Here is a 22780-nt window from a genome sequence, read left to right on the forward strand (position 1 = left end):
TCTACTTCAACAGAAGAGTTTTTACCAACCCTTTTGGGAGCAGGGCGTGGACCAATCCAAGCATGGCAAAGTAATGTGAAATGGGCAATAGCATGAACGTCTAAATGCCAATTTATTACAATGTGAAAGAAGGAAACCCTTTGGTTTGTGCTCCATAAGCAAATGACCATCAAAACTAATGTTTATGTAAACAAAAATTGGATTGTATTTGAACTGTAGGTTTTCCGAGAGACTGAAGTGCTGAAACCAACCAGATGTTCTTGTTGATGGCTTTGCAGCTATTGACTTCTGCTCCTTCTCATATCAGTGACTGAAGGCTGATTCATATTCTCTAGTATACAAACTCTAAAGATAAATCTTCAGCTAAATTTATGTAATTGCAGAAATTTGAGCAGCGTCAGATAGCACATTGCAAGAAAGGATTTTCCATGGTGTTAAATATAATTTTTTTCTCTGTATGCTGGAAGCCCTGATGCTAACACATCAGAATATACAATCTCTAAAACCCAAATGTAAGCATGAATTTTAATTTGTATAACATCCCCAAGTGCTCAAACACCTAGCTAAACCCTCATATACAGGAACAGTTATAGCAATAGTAAAATCGTTTGCAAAAACTGCTCAATAAATGCATTTCCATATTAGAATAAAAATTAAAAAATTCCTCAAAAGTCACAAAGTGTGTCATCCAAATAGAACTTGTGTGCAATTACTAAAAACTGAATAAGGCTACTTTTCTAATGTGTAGGAGTGTATATATACATCTATATGTATTCACAATCTTCTCTTTTAACATGGAAGGAAAAGAAACAGCTTGGTAAGGGTCACGCAAAAGTATGCATGTGCTAAATGTAATACTCTTGACAAGGTGTCAAAGAGCACATGCCCATCACATGGGAGTGCCTAGGTGTGTATGACTGGAGGTGATGACTGATATGGGCAAAGTCATTCAGTCAGAGAGGTTACATGCATGTGTTTAAATAGATGCTGGTGTTGATGAGAGGTAGAAGGATATATATGGTTCTAGAGAGAATAAATTCCTGACGATGGGTCGTAATCAATTGATGGTAATGCTGCATGTATCTGCATATTAAGGTGGTGGGTAGTGATAATATGCATAATTGTGATGGTGGGCAGACGGTGATAACAGGAAAGATGTGTGAACAGTAGGAGGTGATGGGTATGTATGCACGGTAAAATGAGTAGGTTGCAAGGATGCATGTGTGATGCTGAGTATAGCAGTGCAGTGGGGAGCATATAGCAGCATATGCACCGTGGTGATATTTGTGTGATGTGGACCTGCTGTTCTTGACAAAAGTAAGTGGTGCTCTTGTGCAGCAGTTTATGTGAAGAGACAGGTCACTACCAAACAGGTGTGCTTTGCTCACACAGATGGGGGCTACAAACAACAGAATAAATAAGCATTTACTGAGTGTTTTATGGGTATGCCTGGGCTGAGGGAATGTTGATGCAGTGAGCAAGTGTGAGGGTCTGTGTGAACTAGTGAGTAACCATGTCTGGTTAATACAGAACAGTCAGCTGGTATATAGAGAATGGTCATGGTGGTATATGAAAAAGGATTTAGTTTTATGTACAAGCATGTAAGGACAGATGGTATACTCAGAAAAAAAACATGTAGAGAGAAGACATATTGCCCAGCAGGAGAGGTGTATGGGAAGGTCATGCTCTTCTTTTTTTAAGAAAAATTTGCTTGCCAGAGAAGAGATGCAGCTTTAGGACTACCTGAAGATGTTCACGTATGTTTAGAACTGGTGGTGAGGATGAGGTGTTTAAGGTGTCAGTGTCTGCCTAGAGATGACAACAGGAGAAACTGCAGGTGTATGTGTGTTCATCTAGAATCAGGGTGTATGTAAAAAACAGCACAGCATAGGTCAATGTATAGAAGCAGTTGGTGGGTACAGCTGGAAGAAGTTATGTAGTGCATATATGCAGCATATGAATGGAGATGGTACCAATGGTTTGTGTCACTGTACAGGCTCAGGAGGGTTTATAGCCTCCCCTGGTGTGGATACAGTCCTATCAGGGATATGCATATGTTTTAAGTATATATTAAGTATATATGTGTATATTTTATATAAATATATTATATATTTAAAGTATATTTTAAGAGAGGGGGTTGTAACACTGGTGAGGCAGCATGTGGTGGTTGAGCTTGAAGTGATCCTATGATTGGAAGCAGGTGTGTGGGGACAGAGGCGTGGACAGCGGGAGATGGTCTTGGCACCACAGTGGTGTAAACAGTCGTGTCAAGCTGCAGTGTGCAAATTGCTCACTCACTCTTGGATGTGATAGACAGAGGCAAAACATGTGCCGGGGTGTTACAATATGATAGGGGGCATCTTTCAGGACAGAGTGTGTGGAGAGGGGCAGGGCTGCTCATGGGTGATATCTAGAGTTGTTGGTGGTGGGACAGGACAAGGTCGGGGGTGTGGAGCTGCGTGGCGGTGGGAGGCACGGACAGTGCTGAGTGCACAGGATTGAATGTTTTGTGCTTTGTCGCTCGGTGCCGTGCCTGGTGCCAGCGCTGTGAGGTGGGCAATGCCGACGGTGCAGTGACAGGAGAGGGTTACAGCAGCTGCGTAGACATGAGGCATGCTTGCCTAGGTAACACTGCTCACCCATGCAAGACCCAGGCTTTTTTCTTAAAGGACAAAGGATAGTCCCTTTGCCAGGGGTGCCCCTGGTCTGGACCTAGGTGCCGTGGAGGGAGAGCTGCAGAGAATGGAGGGAGAGGACGGTGGACGGGGAGGGGATCAGTGGAAGTGGGGGAAACTATACTGGGTGGGGAGAGAAGTGCGGGATAGGGGGGCACTGAGTAGCGTGGGGCAGTGGGAACAGGGAACAGGCTGCCCTGGAGCTGCCGGATTTGCGAACAGCCGGAGGGCGGGATGGGAGGCGGGCAAGGGGAGAGGGGGTGGGAAGGGACACCCACTTACGTCTCCTCCTGCATTTTTTTTTCTTTCCTTCCTTCTTTCCTTAGCTGGTGACGCGCCGCTGCTATTAATCATTCACCAGCCGGGGAGCAGCAGTTGCAGCCGCCTCTCTCCCGATGCCCGCGTCCCGCAGCCGCCGCGCCGGCATCCCTGACAGGATGATGCCCAGCGCAGCCGGCGGCGGACGCCTGCTGCTCTGAGCCGGGGCGTGGGGGTCCGGGCAGAGGATGCTCCCCAATGGCACCTGCCCCAGGTTCCGGGCGGTGCAGGCAGCGACAGCGGCGACAGCGAGAGCGGCGGCAGCGACAGTGGTGGCGGCGGAGCCGGTGGCGCCTCGGAGGAGGCGGCGGCGGAGGGCATGGACTCGGGCGGCAGGAATTCCTCTGGCGCTCCGAACAGCACCCTGAGTGAGTCTCAGGGCAGCGCCATCCTCATCTCATTCATCTACTCCGTGGTGTGCCTGGTGGGGCTGTGCGGGAACTCCATGGTCATCTACGTGATCCTACGTTATGCCAAGATGAAGACAGCCACCAACATCTACATCCTCAACTTGGCCATTGCAGATGAGCTGCTGATGCTTAGCGTCCCCTTTCTGGTTACCTCCACCCTGCTGCACCACTGGCCCTTTGGCTCCCTGCTCTGCCGCCTGGTGCTCAGTGTGGATGCCATCAACATGTTCACCAGCATCTACTGCCTGACGGTGCTCAGTGTGGACCGGTACATCGCCGTGGTGCACCCCATCAAGGCGGCCAGGTACCGCCGGCCCACAGTGGCTAAGATGGTCAACCTGGGTGTCTGGGTGCTTTCCATCCTCATCATCCTGCCCATCATCATCTTCTCCAACACAGCAGCCAACAGTGATGGAACAGTGGCTTGCAACATGCTCATGCCAGAGCCCACCCAGAGATGGCTGGTGGTCTTTGTGATCTACACTTTTCTGATGGGCTTCTTGCTGCCTGTGGTGGCCATCTGCCTCTGCTACATCCTCATCATCGCTAAGATGCGCATGGTGGCCCTGAAGGCTGGCTGGCAGCAACGCAAACGCTCAGAGCGCAAGATCACACTCATGGTCATGATGGTGGTGATGGTCTTTGTCATCTGCTGGATGCCCTTCTACATTGTGCAGCTGGTCAATGTCTTTGTAGAGCAGGATGATGCCACCATCAGCCAGCTCTCTGTCATCTTGGGCTATGCCAACAGCTGTGCCAACCCTATCCTCTATGGTTTTCTCTCAGACAATTTCAAGCGGTCCTTCCAGAGGCTGCTCTGCCTCAGCTGGATGGACAATGCTGCAGAGGAACCCATCGACTACTATGCCACTGCCCTCAAGAGCAGGGCATACAGCGTGGAGGACTTTCCCCCAGACAACTTGGAGTCAGGGAGCATGTACAGGAATGGCACTTGCACCTCCAGGATTACCACCCTCTAAGGAAGCATTCCTGTCCCCCAGCTCCCTCACTGCCCCCCAGCTGGAGGGTGAGCGAAGCCAGGGCTGTGGCATGGGGAGGCTGGGAGGGAGGGGATTTTGGTCCTGCTCACTCTCACCAGTGTTTGGCGCAAGAAAGAGCGAAGAAAACCCCACATCCTTGATTTGCTGCCCCCCTGCACCCTCGTCGGCCCCCCTTGAAAGCCGGTGCATTCTCTGATGCTTTGACATCCACTTAGTGAATTGTGGCTCTCATGGGTCTGGTAGCTTAGGGTCTGGTGGCCTGGCTCTGCCATTCTTCTCTGTGTCTGACAAGTGGCTGTAAAGGTCCTGCAGTGACTTCTCTCCCTCCATCTTTTGTACAGTTTGCCCTTCCCCTTGGCTGGTGGAACACCCCAGGCCACTGAGTCGAGCCTGCTTCAGTCAAGCCCCAGCATTCAGGCTCAGACTCCCCCCAGCTGAAAATGACCCCACTCAACATCTGTCAGTACACACCTTCTCTTCAGAGATTAGAAATGCTGGAAAAATTTCCCCCAACCCATACCTTGCCCTCGCCCAGGAAGGAGTGAGTAGCCTCTCTCTGTGCCTACCTTTCCCTCCCCTGGAATAAAATAGAAAGCAGGGAGCAAAAAGTCCCCGAGAAAGAAGCAGCATAGTCATGGAGATTTTTTTTGCTTTGCAGACAACTTCCAACTCACTGGGACTTTGGCTCTCTGTGCTCCTTGGCAGAAACAGAGCAGAAAATGTCTTAGAAAAAATCTGATTGTTGCTTTGCTTTGGAGCTGTGCAGCAGGTTGCTCATGATGGGAGATAAGCAGTCCCGTGACACACAGGGAGCAGAGGGCTGGGACTCACTGAGATGGGAGCTGGGGGGACTGCTGAGTTGGGAAATGTTTGAATCTGTCCACACACACTATAAAGTGTGCTGATATTAAAGTTTAAAGGGAGCATAGACTGTGAATCTGCTGTCTTGAGCCTGCTCCGTCAGCTGTGAAACAGCAATGAAGGGAGCTGAGACAGTTTTTGAATTACCTAGATGATGGCAAAGTCACTTTAGCCTATATGGAAAAAGGGGGAGTCATTTAAAAATCTCCACCAGTCTCTGAAATAAATACTTGACAGAAAAAGTAGCTGTTCAGTAATAGCTATTACCCTAGCTCCAGTTTCTTCTGTTGCACTAAAAAAACCCAACAAAATGGGTTTCATATGTTGCCAATGTAATATACTGACCCAGAGCTTCTTAATGTTTCATTTCTAAGGATTCTTGTTTTTAATGTGTGCCAGATGTCTTCTTGTTTGATTTTTATTTGATTCTAGTCACTGTGTTGTGAACGTGTTTTTCTGAAGCAATCTATACTGTGTACTTATGTCTGTGGTGGCTACTTGCAAGGTTGCATTTAAAATGGGTGATGCTCAAGAAGGCTTCTTTCCAGATAAAAACATTGTCTTTTTTTCTAACTCTTTCATTTTCATTGTCTCCCCCACAGAAATTCTCTCTTGAATTTTCTCTCTTCTTCTCTTATGACAAAACAAATTTCATATAAACAGTTGAAGCTTTCTTTGATAAATGACAGCTGATTAAATGAAACCTTCTATCCCTACTGCCTTTTATCCCACACAGAAGTGTTGCTACAGACTGTGTTGAAATAAGCAGCTATGTTTTTTGCTTTCTACCACCTATGCTAACAGTGTCACACAGTGGCAAGTCTCCCAGCAGCTGTGACAAATCACTTCTCTAGCACAATACTGTGGTTGTATCAATTATAACTACTGGCAATATGAAGCAAGAGACTGGAAAAATCTCTAGTAGCAGCATACCCATAGCATTGTACTCGTAGCTGCAGTGCTTAAGTACAGTGTAAAGTGTAAGGTTGACAATTAAGGCATCTAGTATTTGTGGTGGTGGATTGACTACAGATTTTTTTGTTGAATTATACCCTTTAACTTTTCTCAGCAGCAAAAAGCAGGATGCTACTTTGTACATTTCTTTCACCAAAACTTAGGTACTGTTAAATGAATGTATAAATTTAGTATTTCAAAGTTGTCTGATTCAAAGTCCATCAAAATGAGAGAAAAAAATCCTAATTCCCTTCAATGGACTGTGAGTCAACTCCTTTTAGTCTAAAAATTGCTAATGTGGAAACTGTTACATCCTTATTAAAATATTTCATGAAAAGCTTTAACAATTGTACAGTTTCTTTTCTTTTACTTCCTAGTGGACAAGATTTAAAGAAAACTTGCAAATATTAAATTTTGTCATGTTTTACATGTACATATGGGGAAATGAGGATGAAATTGCTTTATAAGCTCAATTAAATTTTCACAGAAATCAAATGTCTGTCAAAACAGTAAAATGCCCCATGATATCCATGATGCTATTTCCAGGGCTTCACTTGAATTCTCACTCAGAATATCTTCAAGATGGCATCAATCTCATAATCTTATGTGGTCCTTTTCACCCAGGCATATCCTTATGTATGGTCAGATTAGTCAAACAGAGAATCAGTCTACTTTTTACTGTTGAATTTGTTTAATCTCAGACACGATGAAGCAAGAGAGAAAAAGCATAGAGATTCATACTGCATACTCAGCTTTAATGAAAAGTTGAACTGGGTTTTGTTCTTTTTTTTTTCTCTTTGCCTTGCAAAGGTTGCAATGGAAGCCTGCACACCTACCAGCATTTGCACTTTAGTTTCAGTTCTCCCAGGCACATCGCAGAGGTTGGGTTGGGCCTTCAGTAGATGGCAGGCTTGCCTTCAGATGGATGGGCTGATTCACTCCCAGCCAGCACTGCCCCTATGATTCCTGGCTCTGTGTGATTTCAGCTGGAAACAAAATCTGTTTATCCCAAACTAACAGTTGTTCCTGCTATTTTTCACTCTGGGAGAGGTGATCAACAGCAGTAAATCATTCAATTTAGATAGAAAGAAAGTTAGTTCATTCTGTGTTACTATTCTGAATAGTAGAACATAACCACTGGAAAGATAAAAAGTTGTTCTCATGAAATAATGTGTACTAGAAAATAAACAGAACTCTTTTTAATGCTTTCCAAATGGCAAATAAGAATATTCAGATTTTATATGGAAATTATTTTAACTAGTGCTTAATTCACTGAAAAAATAGTACAGCGGTTTATTTCTTGGTGACATTTTGACCTTTTTATACAGCTGCAAGTGGGTGAATTGTAATTTGTAACCAGGAGTAATACTGGTTACAATACAATACTCCCCATGAGTATTGGTTTATATTTTAAAAATACTGCATTCACTTTGTCATGGAAATTGGCCTTGTGGCCACTGAAACACAGGCAACATTTGCACTTTGTTTAGCCTGAGACCTATACCCAGCAGTGGGACAGCACCAAGCAGTACCCAGTCAATGGACTGGACTGTTTTCTGTAGAATGTACTCCAGAGACCAATCCTCACATGGAACTCACATCAGGTGGGCAGCACACATCAGCTGCAGCATTTTCCCACTCAATGGTGCACAGGAAATCACTTTCCTTTCTCACCAGGCTTCCCAGTGGAGTAGCAGAGACAACACATCTCAGAATCCTGAGGCTGGCTGCTGCCTGCAGTTAGTGGACTTGAACAAGGTCACAGAGGCCCTTTATATCTGGACAGTGGATGAAAAAAGTGATGGCTGCATGCAGATATTCTGCCTCTCTGGATGGTCCCTACAGCAGAGAATATTACACTGAGTATGGTTTCTTTGCATTCGACTCTTAAAGAATCCATTTGATATCTTCACAGAGAATGAGAATCAGTTTTCTGAATGTGATGAAAGAATTTCTGAAATGCCAGCTTTCCAGTGAATCAGAATTTTAAAACAGCCTTTCTGGTTGTTTCTGTAAATCTAAAAATCTGCATTTCTAATGTATATGGCATTCTCTATTAACACTGACTATTTGCTGTATTTTAACCTGCTACCAAAATCAGCATCCTAATTCTAAATATGAAACTAAGTCTTACTGAAATAAAAGAACCTAATGATGTCATACATTCATGTTATATAAGGTTTGACTTTACTCTGCCATATTTCTAGAACAGTGACAATTTAATGTCTTATAATCCTGATTAAAAAAAGATCCAAGAAAAATAATTTCAAAAAACCAAAATAAATTAGCCAAGAAAGAAATATCAATCCAGTGTTCTAAACTCTGTGATATTAGTCCCTAGGAATCTTACTTGACACCAGGGCTCTACAGACAAGAATGTGAATTATGAATCTCTAGAGGAGAATAAAATACTTCTACTGAATTGTGTATTTAGCACTTCCATCCTCTTCAATGTAGCCTTATTTGGCTAATAACTTCAGGCTAAGCCACAGGAAGAAAGGATGGTTTACTAATTAGATTTCTCTTTAAGAAAAATGCTTTTAGATATTACTTTTTGTGGAGAGAAATGGCCAAGAAAAAAGGTGAACCTGAGAGTATTTCAAAGTACATCATTAGACAGCTACAAACCAAGCAAAATTTTGACAAGACAGATGCTTTTCAATAAAAGCTAAGTACGCCCACTCCCTTCCAACTTTTTTCTCCAAAAGCCTAAAATCTGGATTTGGCAGAGCAATAAGCAGCTATGAAGCAGAAATAGCAAGGTGCTGTATCTTGCCTGAGGTGTACAGGTTTTTGTATCCAGTCTGGATGGAATACATTTGTCTTTGTATGGTTATGGTGTCTATGATGGGTAGCATCACCTTGGAAACTATATAAATATACAGAAAATTCCTTCTACTCTGCATTACCACCACCACCCCCCCCCAAAATGTCTTTTCTATATGGGTTCTTACACTGTGTAATATGTCTAAGGGCTGCTCTGTGGGTTCTTGAGCTTCCTAACTAGAAAGGCTCAAATAAAAGTGCCCAAATTCACAGCATAGGGAAGTTGTAGGACAGATAACAATTACCACATTTCTGACTTGGGATCTGAATTGTGTTGTATTTATGACTTGGAACAGGATTGTATGGTCTCCACTTACCTTGTTAGTGACAGTGCTGTTGTCAGTGCACGTGTGGGCCCTACCAGCCCAGGGGAAGCTGCTGGAGGGTGCTGGACTGCACTGCACTTCATAAAGCTGAGCAATGCCAGGTGACACCAGCGCTGCTGCCATGGGCTGAGTGTGGCATAAGCTCAACTCAGGCACACAGCGCTTGCCCGTGCTCAGATTCACAATGGAAAGCCCAAGGGATTGCTGGTCAACTGGAGTGGTCCAAAACATGGCAAAGCTGGATATTTGGGGGAGAATGGATATAAAAGAAGGCCAAACTGGTGGATACTTCATTCCTTCTCTCTCAGCAGACTGAAGAAAGAACAGAAGAAAGTAAGTAGAGTCCAGTACAGGCATTGCAAAGCAGGAATTTGGCTCTTTCACATAATTAACTTCCACTGTTTAGAGTACAGCAAATACACAAACTCCCAACTCAGCAAAAAATATGAAGTTGTGCTTTTTATGTCAGCTGCTGTTTTCCAATCTGACTGTTATTTTTGAAGGTTAGAAAGTATCTAGGCATTTTTACTAACAACTAAATGACAATTTAGATACTTTATGGAATTACAAGAAACTCAGGAAAACAAGGCAGAAGCAGATAGATAATAGATTTTTCTGAATGTTAATTTACTGTGGATTTTTCAGACACTGAATTTCACAGATTTTTTTTTTCCTTTATCATTAAAATAGAGAAAAAGATCTAATAATTTTTTTCCTTAACACAAATCAAGAAGAATCTCATATTGACAAGACAGAAATTGAATACAGAAGAATTTTCACTGCCCTTTCACTGTAATAAAGTAAAATTTACAGTATTTCTTATTTGAGCAGAATCTTCAAAGTTGCTCAGGTTCCAATGACTGAGAAAAATCCTTTCCCTTAGAGAAAGATATACTCCTAAAAATGAAAAGTAATGTAACACATTCCTCTGCACAGGCATTAAAGACTTTGATCACTTATAATCCCACTCAAGCTATCTGTAATTATGATCTTATGCTATGTTCCAGAGAACAGTGTAAATCATTCTTATCAGCCAAAAACACAAGGCCTGCTGGTTACATTCCAAAAACAAAACCATGCTTTTCTGACAGGTTATAACCCATATGCTGTTCCTGGCTTAATGACTGAAAATATTTATTCGTTTGCAAACTACCACATTTTGAGGAACACCTGGAAACATATGCAGCAAGAAGATAGTTAGGACAGATACGCCCTGGTAAAGATGGATGCTTGCCTGTCTTTCTCATCTTCCCCTCCTCAGCTCATCCTCTCTGTGAACCTGCAGTCTTCTTTCTCTAATATTACCCCTAAAATACATAAGAGTGGTTGTTTCCCCATTTTTCTGACTTAGAATGCAAAAGGACTGGCAGGTGGAAGGAAGGGAAGTACATAACAAAGGCAGGACCACCACCACACCTCTGCATTCCCCAGCTCCACTTCCGCTTCCACTCCACCTGGAGTACTGTGCTGTCCTCTGGAGCTCCCAACATGAGAAGGATGTGGACATGCTGGAGTCCAGAGGAGGCCACCCAGATGATCAGAGGGTTAGAACACCTCTCCTACAAAGACAGGCTGAAAGAGTTGGGGTTGTTCAGCCTGGAAAAGAGAAGGTTTCCAGTACCTACAAACAACCTCCCAGTACCTACAAGAAGGTTGAAGAACATTTTCCTAGGGCTTGTGGTGACAGGCCAAAGGGGAGGGGCTTCAAACAAAGAGGGTAGGAATGGATTAGGCATGAGGAAGAAATTCTTTGCTGTGAGAGTGGCAAGACACTGGACCAGTTTTCTCAGCAAAGTTGTGAATGCCTCATCCATTGAAGAGTTGGAGGCCAGAATGGGGCTCTGAGCAACCTGGTCTAGTAGAAGGTGTCCCTGCACACAGCAGGGTGGTGGAACAAGATGGTCTTTAAGGTGCCTTCCATCCCAAACCATTCTATGATTCTGTGATTCTAGTCAGCAATACAGAAAAGGGAAAAGATTTGCTTGCTAGATGATTCCTTTTACACATCCACTTTCAAGTCTTTGAGTCCCCGACTACAAGCCCAGAAGAGAAAGACAAGGCTGCATACTGGGCAGAAGAACTGAGGGAAGAAGAAAAGATACTAAGTTTAATGTTTTGAAGCCCTGGGACTGTGGTTACTGTTGCTGCTGCCCTGCTGTGTTTGCCTTTTAAGTCAATTATATATCTTTAGTGAAATATATGAATTGCCACACTACAGCCTTGCTAAGTGTCCACAAACTGAAGAAATAAAGAAAATAATATTTCTAGAAGGAGCTACATTGCATCTACCAGTGACTGACCTCTATGTAATAATGAGGAAAGAAAATTGGGATTTAAAACATGAAAAAAATTAAGTGATAGGGAGTTTCCAGGGGAAGCACAGAATCCACTATATTTTTAATATTCTTTAAGCTATGTGATACACTTAAACAAGGAGAAGTGTTGTCAGAAGTACTCAAATTTTTCCCATGTCCACTTATAGATTTCATTTCAATCCCACAGAACACCTAATTAAGCCCTTAGCAGCATAAATAATTATTTTTTTAAAATGTAGAAATTAAAGTTTTATTTCTTTTTATTTGATGAAACAAACCATTAAAAATTCATCACTTGCTCATAAGTAAAATATGCAGCTGACAAATTATTTGCCTAGCAGTGAAACTATATTTGTAGGAATTAAGGAAATCTAAAATTGGCAACATGGGACACTTTTTGGATAACTGTGATAGACAAGAGATCTGCACATTCCTATTCTTTGAAGGAATCACCATTTTCAAATGCATAGTAACAGTGTCTTGCTATCACCATTTCATTACAAATGTAAGGATTGTAAAACTCACTGATACAAAGTTTATATGTGATTTATATGGCTTTAATATGGGATGAAATAATATTTTTTCCTATGCTGGAAAAACAGTTGGAATATAATGTGCTTATATAATGTTTATTCAATGGGCATGTGTACAACACGAGAGAAAGGATTTGTCTCTATCTTTGCCATGTTTTGGAAAAATGCTTGCATTTGATTGTGGGTTTTCTATAGAGTGTTACATAATAATTTTTATTAAAATTGCATCCATTTTCATAATCAGACACTTTTATTATCTCAGTACTTGTTATGATTATCTGTACTCATCATGATCTTACTTATTCTCCTTCTGTGGATGTAAACAGCAAACCCTGCTCTGTATCTGCCTTGCAGACCAGTGAATCATGGTTGTGATATGAACCAATGGTTGCATGACAGGTATGTGTTGGTTTCTTATTCACTAAAGACCCAATTTGATCAAGAGTGGAAAGCAAAAATGATCAGTCATTTCTCCCAAAACATCTTCTTTTTGGTCTGAAACAATAGAGAAAGATAAATTCATGCATTTCAAAGTTGCCAGGTTCCAAACAACTCCAAATGCTATTTGATTTGCATTCTACTGACTGCAAAAATAAGGTAAAAAACCCAGACATACTGAACAAGAATCTCTAACACATAAAAGCAATAAAAGCAATAATAAAATTATGACCATTTAGCCATGTCTTGAAGAGACAGAAGGCACCATGAGCTTGCTTTTAGAAAAGTGACTTGCACAGCTGGAGACTTAAGTGAGCTGATTTTTCTGATTTAATTTTAAATGTGTATTTTACAGGCATTTAAATATATTTAGCCTCCATATGCCTTCTTTCAGTCAATGCAGAGAAAGGGCACTTTCAGGATGTAATTCATAGGTCCTGTTTTCAGCATCTAGTCTAAAATGAGATTAATTGCAAGCACATATTTCTCTTGATAGGCAGTACAGGTGTCTAGGTGAGTAAAAAAGTCTAGATCAATTATTGGATATATCTACGCATGGTAAGATGGATCCCATCCTTAGATGCAAAACAGCCTGGTTTCACATAAGTCAAATTATAAGCTGAGGACAACATAGTAGAACCCTTGTGCAGTCCTCTAGACAAATGTCTAATGATCCTGAATTGTGTGAGAAAGAGAACTCTTAAATCAAAACATGATTTCACAGGAAGAGGGAAATGGGAATTATGAGACAGGTGAATGGCTTGCAAGGGCATGAACTTGTATATTTTAACTAAATAGTCTGAGTCACATACTGAGAGATGTCAAAATAAATAGGCAGGTGCTTAACTCAGCACTTAATTGTGTGCTTGGTAAGACTCCAGAAACAGAGAATGAAAGACTTTCTAGAGCTTCGAAAAACACACCTGGACAGTCCCATCAGACTGTCAGAAGAGTTCAGCTATCTGATATGAGAGGAAGACTAAAACATACAAAAAATATAATTTAGAGAGGTTCTCATTCATCTTAGCTGCTATTTGCTTATACAACTCCAATAGAAGAAGAGAGCTCCACACACACCATCCCATAAAAGAAATTACTTACACTGACAGCAACAGGGGTGTTATTAAGAAATAAGGCATTAATGGCTAAGTGATTTTCCAAATCTGTGAACATCTGAATGTAGAATCAAGCTTCCTGCCCAAGCTGAAAAATGCCTGCCTTCTGAAATATAAATGTCAGATAAACAGATTTAAAAAGTATGCAGATTATGAGTCACCTTGTAATGAGCAGCATTCTCACCTAGATGGATTTAATTCCTGTCATGATACAGGAGAATTTATGGCTACAGTCAGTCTGATGGCTCACAAATACCAGTGACCTCTTTACCAAAAGCAAAAGACTGTTTCCCAGATGGCAACTGCCTATCATCATTAAAGGGAGAGAGAGAGAAAAATAAAAACTTCTACTTATGTAATTATTTATCCTTTGCAGATGATTACACCATATTTATCATCAAGTCTTTGCTTGCAAGAAAAATAGGTAATAATAACATGCATTATTTTTAAACAGAGTTCTTCAAACTCAACATTAAAGTAGTAGTAAGAATGTCAGCTCTCAAGAGAGGAAAACAAACAAACAAGCAAGTGTATTTAAAGAGATATTTCAGAGATTAAAGTTCTCTTAAGGGAAGAAAATATTTCCCTATTCTCCCTGCACCCCAAAGGGCTTGGATGAGACCACTTAGATATGTATAACTGCACTCAGAAAACCTTGAATCAATATTTAATATTACAACTTTAATTGAAAACCAACACCATAATAACAATAAGTGAGCATCAGCACTCTGAACTGCACAGAAAGCAACTTCTGCAGCCAGGTTGAAAGCTCCTCTACAGGAATTCCCAAGGGAAATCACAGAGGAAGTGTTTACCTCATTTAGAAAAGGGCACGAACAGTGAATCTTTCCTTATTCTCCAGGGACCCCACGGAAAACAATATATCTGACTAAAGAGAATGAGATTTGCATGATGTATTTGGACTCAGGTTAACTCCTCACGCAGTGTGGTGTGTCAGCACCTTGTCTGTCTCCTTCTAAGGGAGCCACATATTGCACACAGAAAGCAAGTTTTGTAACTACCTAACTTAGGAGAAAAACTGTAACTGAAAAAAATTATTCTCCGCTACAATAAAAATGAGTATGAAGTAACAAACATGATTTACATTATCTTTTATTCTTTTCATCAGCTGAAGTATAAAACTGACTCCCCATTAACCTCTCACTTCCTCAGCAGTTTAATGACTTTCTAAGTATAGAAATGCTCTTTCATTTTTTAAGAATGTCAGTATGAAAGCACATGGGTTGCAGTTTCACCCAAAATTATGGCAGTTCACCTCTCCAAAAGTTCCAGCAATTAGACTGAAAACGAGAGCCTCCAAGTACCACTCAGGCAAGGAGTGAATTGTAAATTACAAGATGCAAGTGCTCAAAGTGGCCCACTTTATGCTTGCTCCAAGTAAGGCACCAGACGAACAGCTTCTGAGAGGATAAAAATGCACAATTGTTGCAGCTGCAATCGCTCTGTCGGCCAGGCTGATCTATTTATATTTTAGTGAAATCAGCACCGAAATAACTCTTTTTCAGACCAACAAAAACTCCGACTGTCCAAAGACTTCAATCCCCTCAAAAGAATATCGCTGTGCGCTCCTGCGTTTGATAATGTCCAAGCCCTGCCCAGCGAAGTCCCGCGGCGCCTCTCCCTTGGCTCCCCGCGGCAGCAGGGCAGGGGGCAGGGGGGACGTGGGCAGCCGAGCGCTGGCCCGGGTGGCAGCTGCCGCTCGGGGCAGCGCCGAGGGACGCGGCCTCGGCGGTCCGGGGCTATTCACCGCCCGCTGCTCCGCTGGGCTCCGCGGAGCCTGCCTCCGCCTTGTTGCCGGCCTCCGGCGGCTCCTTGTCCCCGCGGCCCTCGGACTTCTTGTTAAAGCAGATTTTGAACACCCCCAGGACGGTCATGACCAGGATGACCAGCACCACCACAGCGACCGTCACCAGGATGAAAACGTAGTTGGACGAGGAGGAGGAGGAAGGCGGCGGAGCAGCCGTCTTCTCTCCGCCGGCGGCGGCCGTGGCAGTGGCGGGCGGCTCCGTGGAACTGCCGGGTGTCGGGATGGAAGGACGCTGCCCTTCCACCCCGGCATCCGACGGTTCGGCGGGGCCACCTGTAGCGGTGGGGGCCGGCGCCGTGCCCGGGCAGGGAGTTCCGTCCGGGCCGCCCGGGATGCAGGCACAGGCGAAGCCGCCGGCGGCATCGCGGCACCCGGCGACCTCGGCGCACCGCCCGCTGTCGGGGGTCGTGCGGCCGAAGAGGCAGGGGCAGAGGGGCTTCTCTGCCGCCTTCCAGGCGAAGCCGCCCGGCTCGGGCTGGCAGGTGAGCCGCACCTCCCCGCCGGGACACGCCACTGTCAGCACGGTGCCCGGCGGGCTGAAGCCGGGGCCGCCGCTGCGCTCCTCGAAGGGGAGCCCATAGCCAAGGTCAAGGGCGCCCGTGGGACGGAGGTCGGGGCAGGCACCCTCGTACTGGTACTTGCAGAGGTAGCCCGGGCTTTTCAGCCGGCAGACCTGCTCCTTCCAGCCCCATCTGCGGTCGCCCCTGGGGAAAGGCGCCAGGTGCAGCCCAGCGCAGCGGGCGGTGATGCAGGACGGCAGGGGCTCCTGGAGCCACTGGCCGAGCGCAGCCGGCACCTCCTGCGGGGCCGTCCCACCCCCGACGCCCTCCCAGGAGAAGCCGCGGAGCGGCTGCTCGTTGTGGGTGCAGGCGGAGGCGTTCCTCTTCAGGCCGACCCAGAACACTGCGGGCGCGGGCACGGGCACCGCCGCGTCTGCCAGCAGCTCCAGCAGCAGGTCCAGCTCCTGCTCTCCGGTGACCCAGGCGAGGCTGCCCCGCCGCTGGTGGCAGGCGCCGCGGGCCTCTGCGTACGAGACGTTGGCGAGGTGGGCGCTGAAGCAGGCGCCGGCGGCCAGGCAGCGCACGGCGGCCCGCGGGGTTGGCGGGCTCCGGCCCAGGGCGCAGGCCGCAGCCAGGAGCAGGCACCAGGGCCCCGCCCGCCTCATGCCGGCGGCGGGACGCGGCGTGCTGAGGGGCGCGGGCTGACCCTGCGGCTGTGGTGGAGTTCGGCCTGGCTTGGGCTGGCTTCTGCTGCCCGCGCCGTCCCGCTCCAGTGCCGACCCCGCTGCCATGGCCCTCCCCGGACCTGCCGGAGGAAACGTGTCGGGAGCCGTGGCTGACCTCGGCATCCTCCGTTTGTTGGAGGGCCCAGGACAAGCAGCTCCCGGCGCCGCCAGGAAGCGCTCGCCCCGCCCGGCGGGCGGGTGTCCAGCCGCCGGGTAGGACTCTGCCTTCTCCGCTGTCGGAGGGGCAGGCGGGTGGCGAAGCCCCGAGCCGCAGCTGTCGAACCGAGGTCACCCTACCCTGTTTTCAGGCCCGTGTCCCCGAGATGCCCGGGCCATCTTGCTAGCTTGTTGCACAGCGCTTACCGGAGAAAAGCGGTCCAGCTTAATTTATCTCTTCCTTGAAGGTTGGAGGTTTCTTGGTTAAGTGAGGCTGTGCCATCAACTCCATAGCTCTGGATACAGGGGGTGATTTAACAGTCACAAAATCTGATTTTGGTTTCTCAGTAATTTCAGTCCATTTGGGTGCCAGTAGACTTGGTTTTATGGAAAAGAGGTTTTCATAACAAAGCAAGAGCTTGTTGGTTTAATTCTAGATGGATTCGGATTTTTTGTTAATCAAGGCATTGAGATGCTAACAGCCACCTAAGTCAAAGTTTACGGTGTTGTAGCAGCTGTGTATTCAGAGCTCTGCTGCTTACTGGAATTGTAACTCTTGCATTCATTCTTCTCCATGGTGCACCAGGTTAGAGGCATTGAGCTATTTGCCTGTGTGGGTCAGCACATGGAGATTCTTACTGCCTGCCTGCATTTTAAGCCAGAAAGATGCAATTCATTTTGCATCAGGAAACTTTATCACCTGCTATTCAAATCTACCTAGTTCTTCACTGGATCTAGCTTTAAATGTGCCCAAACTAAATGAATTGTTCCTTGAGTCCCCTGTTTTTCTTGATGATGTACAAAAGCTGTGCTTCTGCACATACCTGTTTAGTATCTTGAGCCATTTTCCCCAAATCTGGTTGATAGGTTTGGGAGAGAAGAGAGTTTGCTACAGCTTTACAGTTGTCATTTTACTGGGGAATGCTTACAAGGCTTTGCCTAATATTCCACTGCAATCCTACAGCTTCACTTTGTTTTCTCTTTCAAAATTGAGTTCATTTATTATAGCCAAACAGAAGCTAAACTTATAAATAGAAGGAATAATGTAGATGCCCCAAAATTTTCGTATTATTCTTCAAACCTAGGACTCTGTCCCTGAGGAGGAGAATGCAGCTCAGTCTTGCATCTCTTCTCAGCTGTCAGCCAAGAGCATTATTTGAGCCATCTGGACTGGCCTCTACCAGGTAATTGATGGCTATTAGTGGCTCATTTCACACAGGCCATGACTTTAATTTCCTAGGCTATATATGAACCAGCAACCTGGCAAACCAGTTTAGAAACAATAGGTTAGCCACCAGTGCCCTGGGCAGTCCAGTCTCGTCGGAGGAACTTGTACTGCACAGAAAGATGAAAACACTGTATTGCCAAAGCTGAAGGTTTTTACCAGCTGAAAATAGAGGCAGTGGCTGTACACCTACTCAACCTGCCTGTATATCTGCTCTCCTCTCCTATTCCTGCCCCTGAATGTCCTACAAAATATTTAAAAAATAACAACTCTGCTGGATCTCCTGAAAACAGCTCTTCCTATGGTTTTTATTGTTCTTTCTAGTTCTTACCTTTAGGTAAGTAAGAAATTACTCTTCATGAGGCTTTTTCTGGAGAAGTCCTCTTTTGAAAGAGAGGACTAGCTACTCCCACACACATGTGCGGCAACTAAACTTCTACATATAAAGGAGGCTTTATTACACAAACGTGAATGTTACAACTGATGGATATATAAGCTGTAATGTAGCTGTTGCTTTCAATAGTTAAAGCCTTATTTAGACATAGTCATTCCTTAGTCTTTTTCCTGTAAGATCTCAGCCCCTGAAAAAACAGTGGTTTGCTTTAGTTGTATTTTAATAGGAGCCATTAAGTTTTATTTTTATTTCATTATGTAAATGTAAGTATTATAATAATACTTACATTTTTACTAAGGAGCTGTTTGAGAAGTGCTGAGTTAATAAAACTACCTTCCTCTTTTTGGGTGGATTCCTTTTGTATTTTTATAAGGTAAATTACAACTATTCTTTTTGCAACTAACCAGGAAATATGTCATCTGTATATCAGCACATACTTTGCTACTGCTAGGGCCTAAGGGGCTGTATTTTCATTAGGAGGAGTCTTGTTGAGGGATACAGTATCCAGATCTTGCTAAGAGCCATATTTTACTTCCCAGAGGTAGATGGATGGCACAGTATGGATGCCTTGCTTTCAAGGGGACAAGTGAAATGATCGTGTCACACTAAAATGTGTAGAGCATAAGGACAGTAAATTTCTCTTCCCCAAGGGGATACAGGAAAATGTCTGGAAATAGATCTGTCTACCTATTATGCAACAAAACCTGGAGACAGTATCTAATATCAGAAGCAGCTATCTTTTCTGCTAGTGTAAAGGAGGGCTGCTGATGTGCACCTCCATTTATCACCTGGTTTGTTGAGTGATACAGATTTGTTTGGGGCTGGAAACCATGGACAGGGAGCAAGAAATGAAGATCAGTGTTCTGGGAGCGCTGCCTGTTTGCACGGCTTCAGCCTTTTAGCTTGCTGCAGCCTTGCCAGAGTCTATGCCATTTGTCTGTGGTCAGGTTGTACAGTCCCTATGAGCTCTCTCCTTCCCTCTGATCCCAACTGCTATCTCTACTGGATCCAGACATCCTTCTGCTGAATTTGTTGTGGGTAAAGTAAAAATTTACTTCCCGGCTTTCCATGTTCTGCTAAGATATAGGTTATCATTTAAATAACCTAATGTAAACAGGTATTTTGAACAAGTGAAAATTGCTGTCACTTGGCAGTGTGCCTCAAAAATTGTGCGTTAAATCCTCCTTTGGTCACTAAGTTCCCCATGAAACAAAATCTATATCATATAAAAAAATATATATAATATATTGTGGTATAATATGTAAATATATATATATATGATTTATCAAATTAGGCAGCCCTACATTTCATATGTAACTTGTGTTTAGGCAAGGTATTTTCTCACTACACAGTTATATTATTCTTTAAGAAAATACTTTAGTTTTAAAAGTAAGACCGTCCTGAGGTCAATGACAACTGTGTTCTTTCAACAGTGTGACAAGATTTCTTTTTAATCTCTCTGCGTTCAGGCAAACAACTTGCAACAAGGAGTAAAAATGCCAGGTGGAATCCAGCATCTCTTTGTTACTTTTCCTGAGAACAGGATAGGAAATTAAAATAAGAATTTCTGCCTTATTGTAACAAATTGCACAGTTGTAAGAATTTAATTATTCATCTCTCAAAAGGACTTTGCAGATTACAAGGTTCACTTACAGAGCTTGGAAAAGACAACCCAGCAGGGGTCATGCAAGTCCCTGTCTACTGTAATAATAATTTCCAGTGACATTATCACATAGGTATCGGACTTAATAACAAAGAATGATATTTAACTGCTGGTATGAACACAGTGGTATATCTATTACATTTATGACATAGACATAAAATATAACTAATCCTGACCTGCTAAGGGGACATTTAGTAGATGAACTGCATTGATGTGGCTGTAGCATTACTGCATATGCATATGTTCCTCTTAAAGCCTGTTTAGTTTATTATGTTCATGTTTCCATTGCTAAGTATGCAAGAAAAAAATGTATTCTGTTACTACTTCCACTCATCTTTAATGAGTTATTAAGGAAGATTCCATTCTGTAATTAGCTAGGGGAAATGAACTCCAGAACTCTTAAATTAAACACACTAAATCTTTTCCAAAAATACTGTAGAGTATAGATATTTTTTATTCTCACTCTAGCTTACTCCCTTCCTTTTGTTGACTGGATAATTCATACTAGTTCCATCCCAGCCTTCAAATTCTTCATATTTCCTGTATTATGTAGCATGGTCTGGCCCCACATGAGCTTTGTGGTGAGTATACATTGGTGTGAGGGGGTCCTCAAGAACTGGAGGTGGGTATGGCCATATGGTCTATTTTGCCATAAAAAATGGCAGAAATAGTAAAAGCTCAAATGATTATGAAGAGAGAAGAGAAGAGGAGAGAAGAGGAGAGAAGAGGAGAGAAGAGGAGAGAAGAGGAGAGAAGAGGAGAGAAGAGGAGAGAAGAGGAGAGAAGAAAGAGGAGAGAAGAGGAGAGAAGAGGAGAGAAGAGGAGAGAAGAGGAGAGAAGAGGAGAGAAGAGGAGAGAAGAGAAGAGAAGAGAAGAGAAGAGAAGAGAAGAGAAGAGAAGAGAAGAGAAGAGAAGAGAAGAGAAGAGAAGAGAAGAGAAGAGAAGAGAAGAGAAGAGAAGAGAAGAGAAGAGAAGAGAAGAGAAGAGAAGAGAAGAGAAGAGAAGAGAAGAGAAGAGAAGGAGATCAGCACAGGGTAAGTTAAAGGAAGAGAGAGCTGCAGCACAGAGAAAAAAAAAAGTAGGCAGGAAAATAAGGAGTATACACAAAAAGAATTGAATAGGGAAGAAATCAAAAGAAAAGAGAGAAGTGAGATCATTCACTAGTGTTGAAGTACCAGAGTGGTAGAGGGAGCCAAGGGGCCGTGTCTGTGGTAGCACTGCTGTGTGAGCTGGTGCTGGTGCCCACGGGATTGTTTGCACAGCTGGGCAGCCCCCACAGCAGCCTGATGCCACGTGGTGCAAGGCTCTGGGCAAAGAGCAAAGGACAGTCACAACCAAAGAGGCAGTTACCACATAAATTGAGCATGTGGGTGTTCAAGCATATCCTTTTAGGCAGCTACAGGAGATGCACTGTGTCCTGAGGGGTGTTAGTGGCCTTGAAGCTATTTTGTGGCTTGAAGGCCACCCTTAGAAAGCATTGTGATAAGGTCAACACCACCTTTGTGCAATTTGCTTCCTGGTCCACAGGGGTACTATCAGTAGTCAATGTAAACCATAGGTTTTGGAGGCATGGGAAAATGCTGAGTTCTGATGTCCTCTTATCCTAGAAAAAAAGCAAACAGAAGAGGAGAATTAGAGTCTAATTGAGATTTACCCCAGTCCTATTACATGTTTCTAGTATTTTATCAGATTATGACCTAAATAAAACCATTTTTTGAAATAAGTGAATTTTCATTTGAAGTGAGAAACCCCTATATTTTTAGTTAATACCACTAGTATTGTAATTCCACATAAAACTTCTAGGACTGGCAGGCTTTTTGGGATGAGACAAAATTTCCTAGGGAAATAAAGTAAAATAGAAGGAAATCTATTGGTAAAGAGCTGATTTCACTTCCTGGCCTTTTGCCCAGACTGACCATTTCAGAGAGTCTTGTACTATTTGCTTGAAAATGGGTAAGGGATACAGACTAGTAAGAATAAAAGCAAGAAGGAGCAGCTGTGAGATGGAGAGGCAGCAGATGCTTGTCTACACAAGCAGCTAATTCAAAATGAAAAAATAAAAGGAAGGAAGAAAATTCTGAGCCTAGTGAAATAATTGTTGTCATGGAGATTATGGGAGGTAAACATACCTTTTATGGAAATATTTATTGCCATTCTTTTTGTGAGACTAGACAGACTAAAAAGGCTTTAGTTCACTTTATTGATGCATTTCCCTCCTTTCCCTTTTTATATAATGGCAATTCTTAAAACATTTCCTTCTCAAGAAAGTCTGTTTTAAATATTCCTCATTGTTCGCTTGCAAGACATAGAAGCAGAGTATCTGCTGAAGGGAGAGAAGAGAATCTTGCAGAATGGCACATGGCTTTTTTCCTTTCCTGTTTATCATAGTAAAAAGGCCAACAGTGCTCTCCTTTGCACTTGTGTGTTAAATGTTCAGCAGTACTTACTCTTGCTATCCTAAATAGTTCTATCATTTGGTACCTAGGAGCCTGAAATTTCACAGGAAATAAAGACAAG

The 22780-nt window shown here is 43.7% G+C and overlaps 2 protein-coding genes across 2 annotated transcripts; one reads left to right on the plus strand and one right to left on the minus strand.

Moving 5' to 3' along the window:
• Positions 1 to 3011: 3011 nt before the first annotated feature.
• Positions 3012 to 6566, plus strand: SSTR1 (somatostatin receptor 1). The gene is given in 2 exon segments (XM_066551819.1): positions 3012 to 3206; positions 3209 to 6566. Coding segments are annotated over 2 exon segments (1200 nt in total). The 5' UTR covers positions 3012 to 3181; the 3' UTR covers positions 4384 to 6566.
• An 8303-nt stretch (positions 6567 to 14869) lies between these two features.
• On the minus strand, positions 14870 to 16948 carry CLEC14A (C-type lectin domain containing 14A). The gene is given in 4 exon segments (XM_066552852.1): positions 14870 to 16786; positions 16789 to 16832; positions 16835 to 16903; positions 16906 to 16948. Coding segments are annotated over 4 exon segments (1410 nt in total). The 3' UTR covers positions 14870 to 15532.
• Between the last annotated feature and the right edge of the window lie 5832 nt (positions 16949 to 22780).

The sequence above is a fragment of the Molothrus aeneus genome, chromosome 6 (assembly GCF_037042795.1).
Source record: "Molothrus aeneus isolate 106 chromosome 6, BPBGC_Maene_1.0, whole genome shotgun sequence".
NCBI lineage: Eukaryota > Metazoa > Chordata > Aves > Passeriformes > Icteridae > Molothrus > Molothrus aeneus.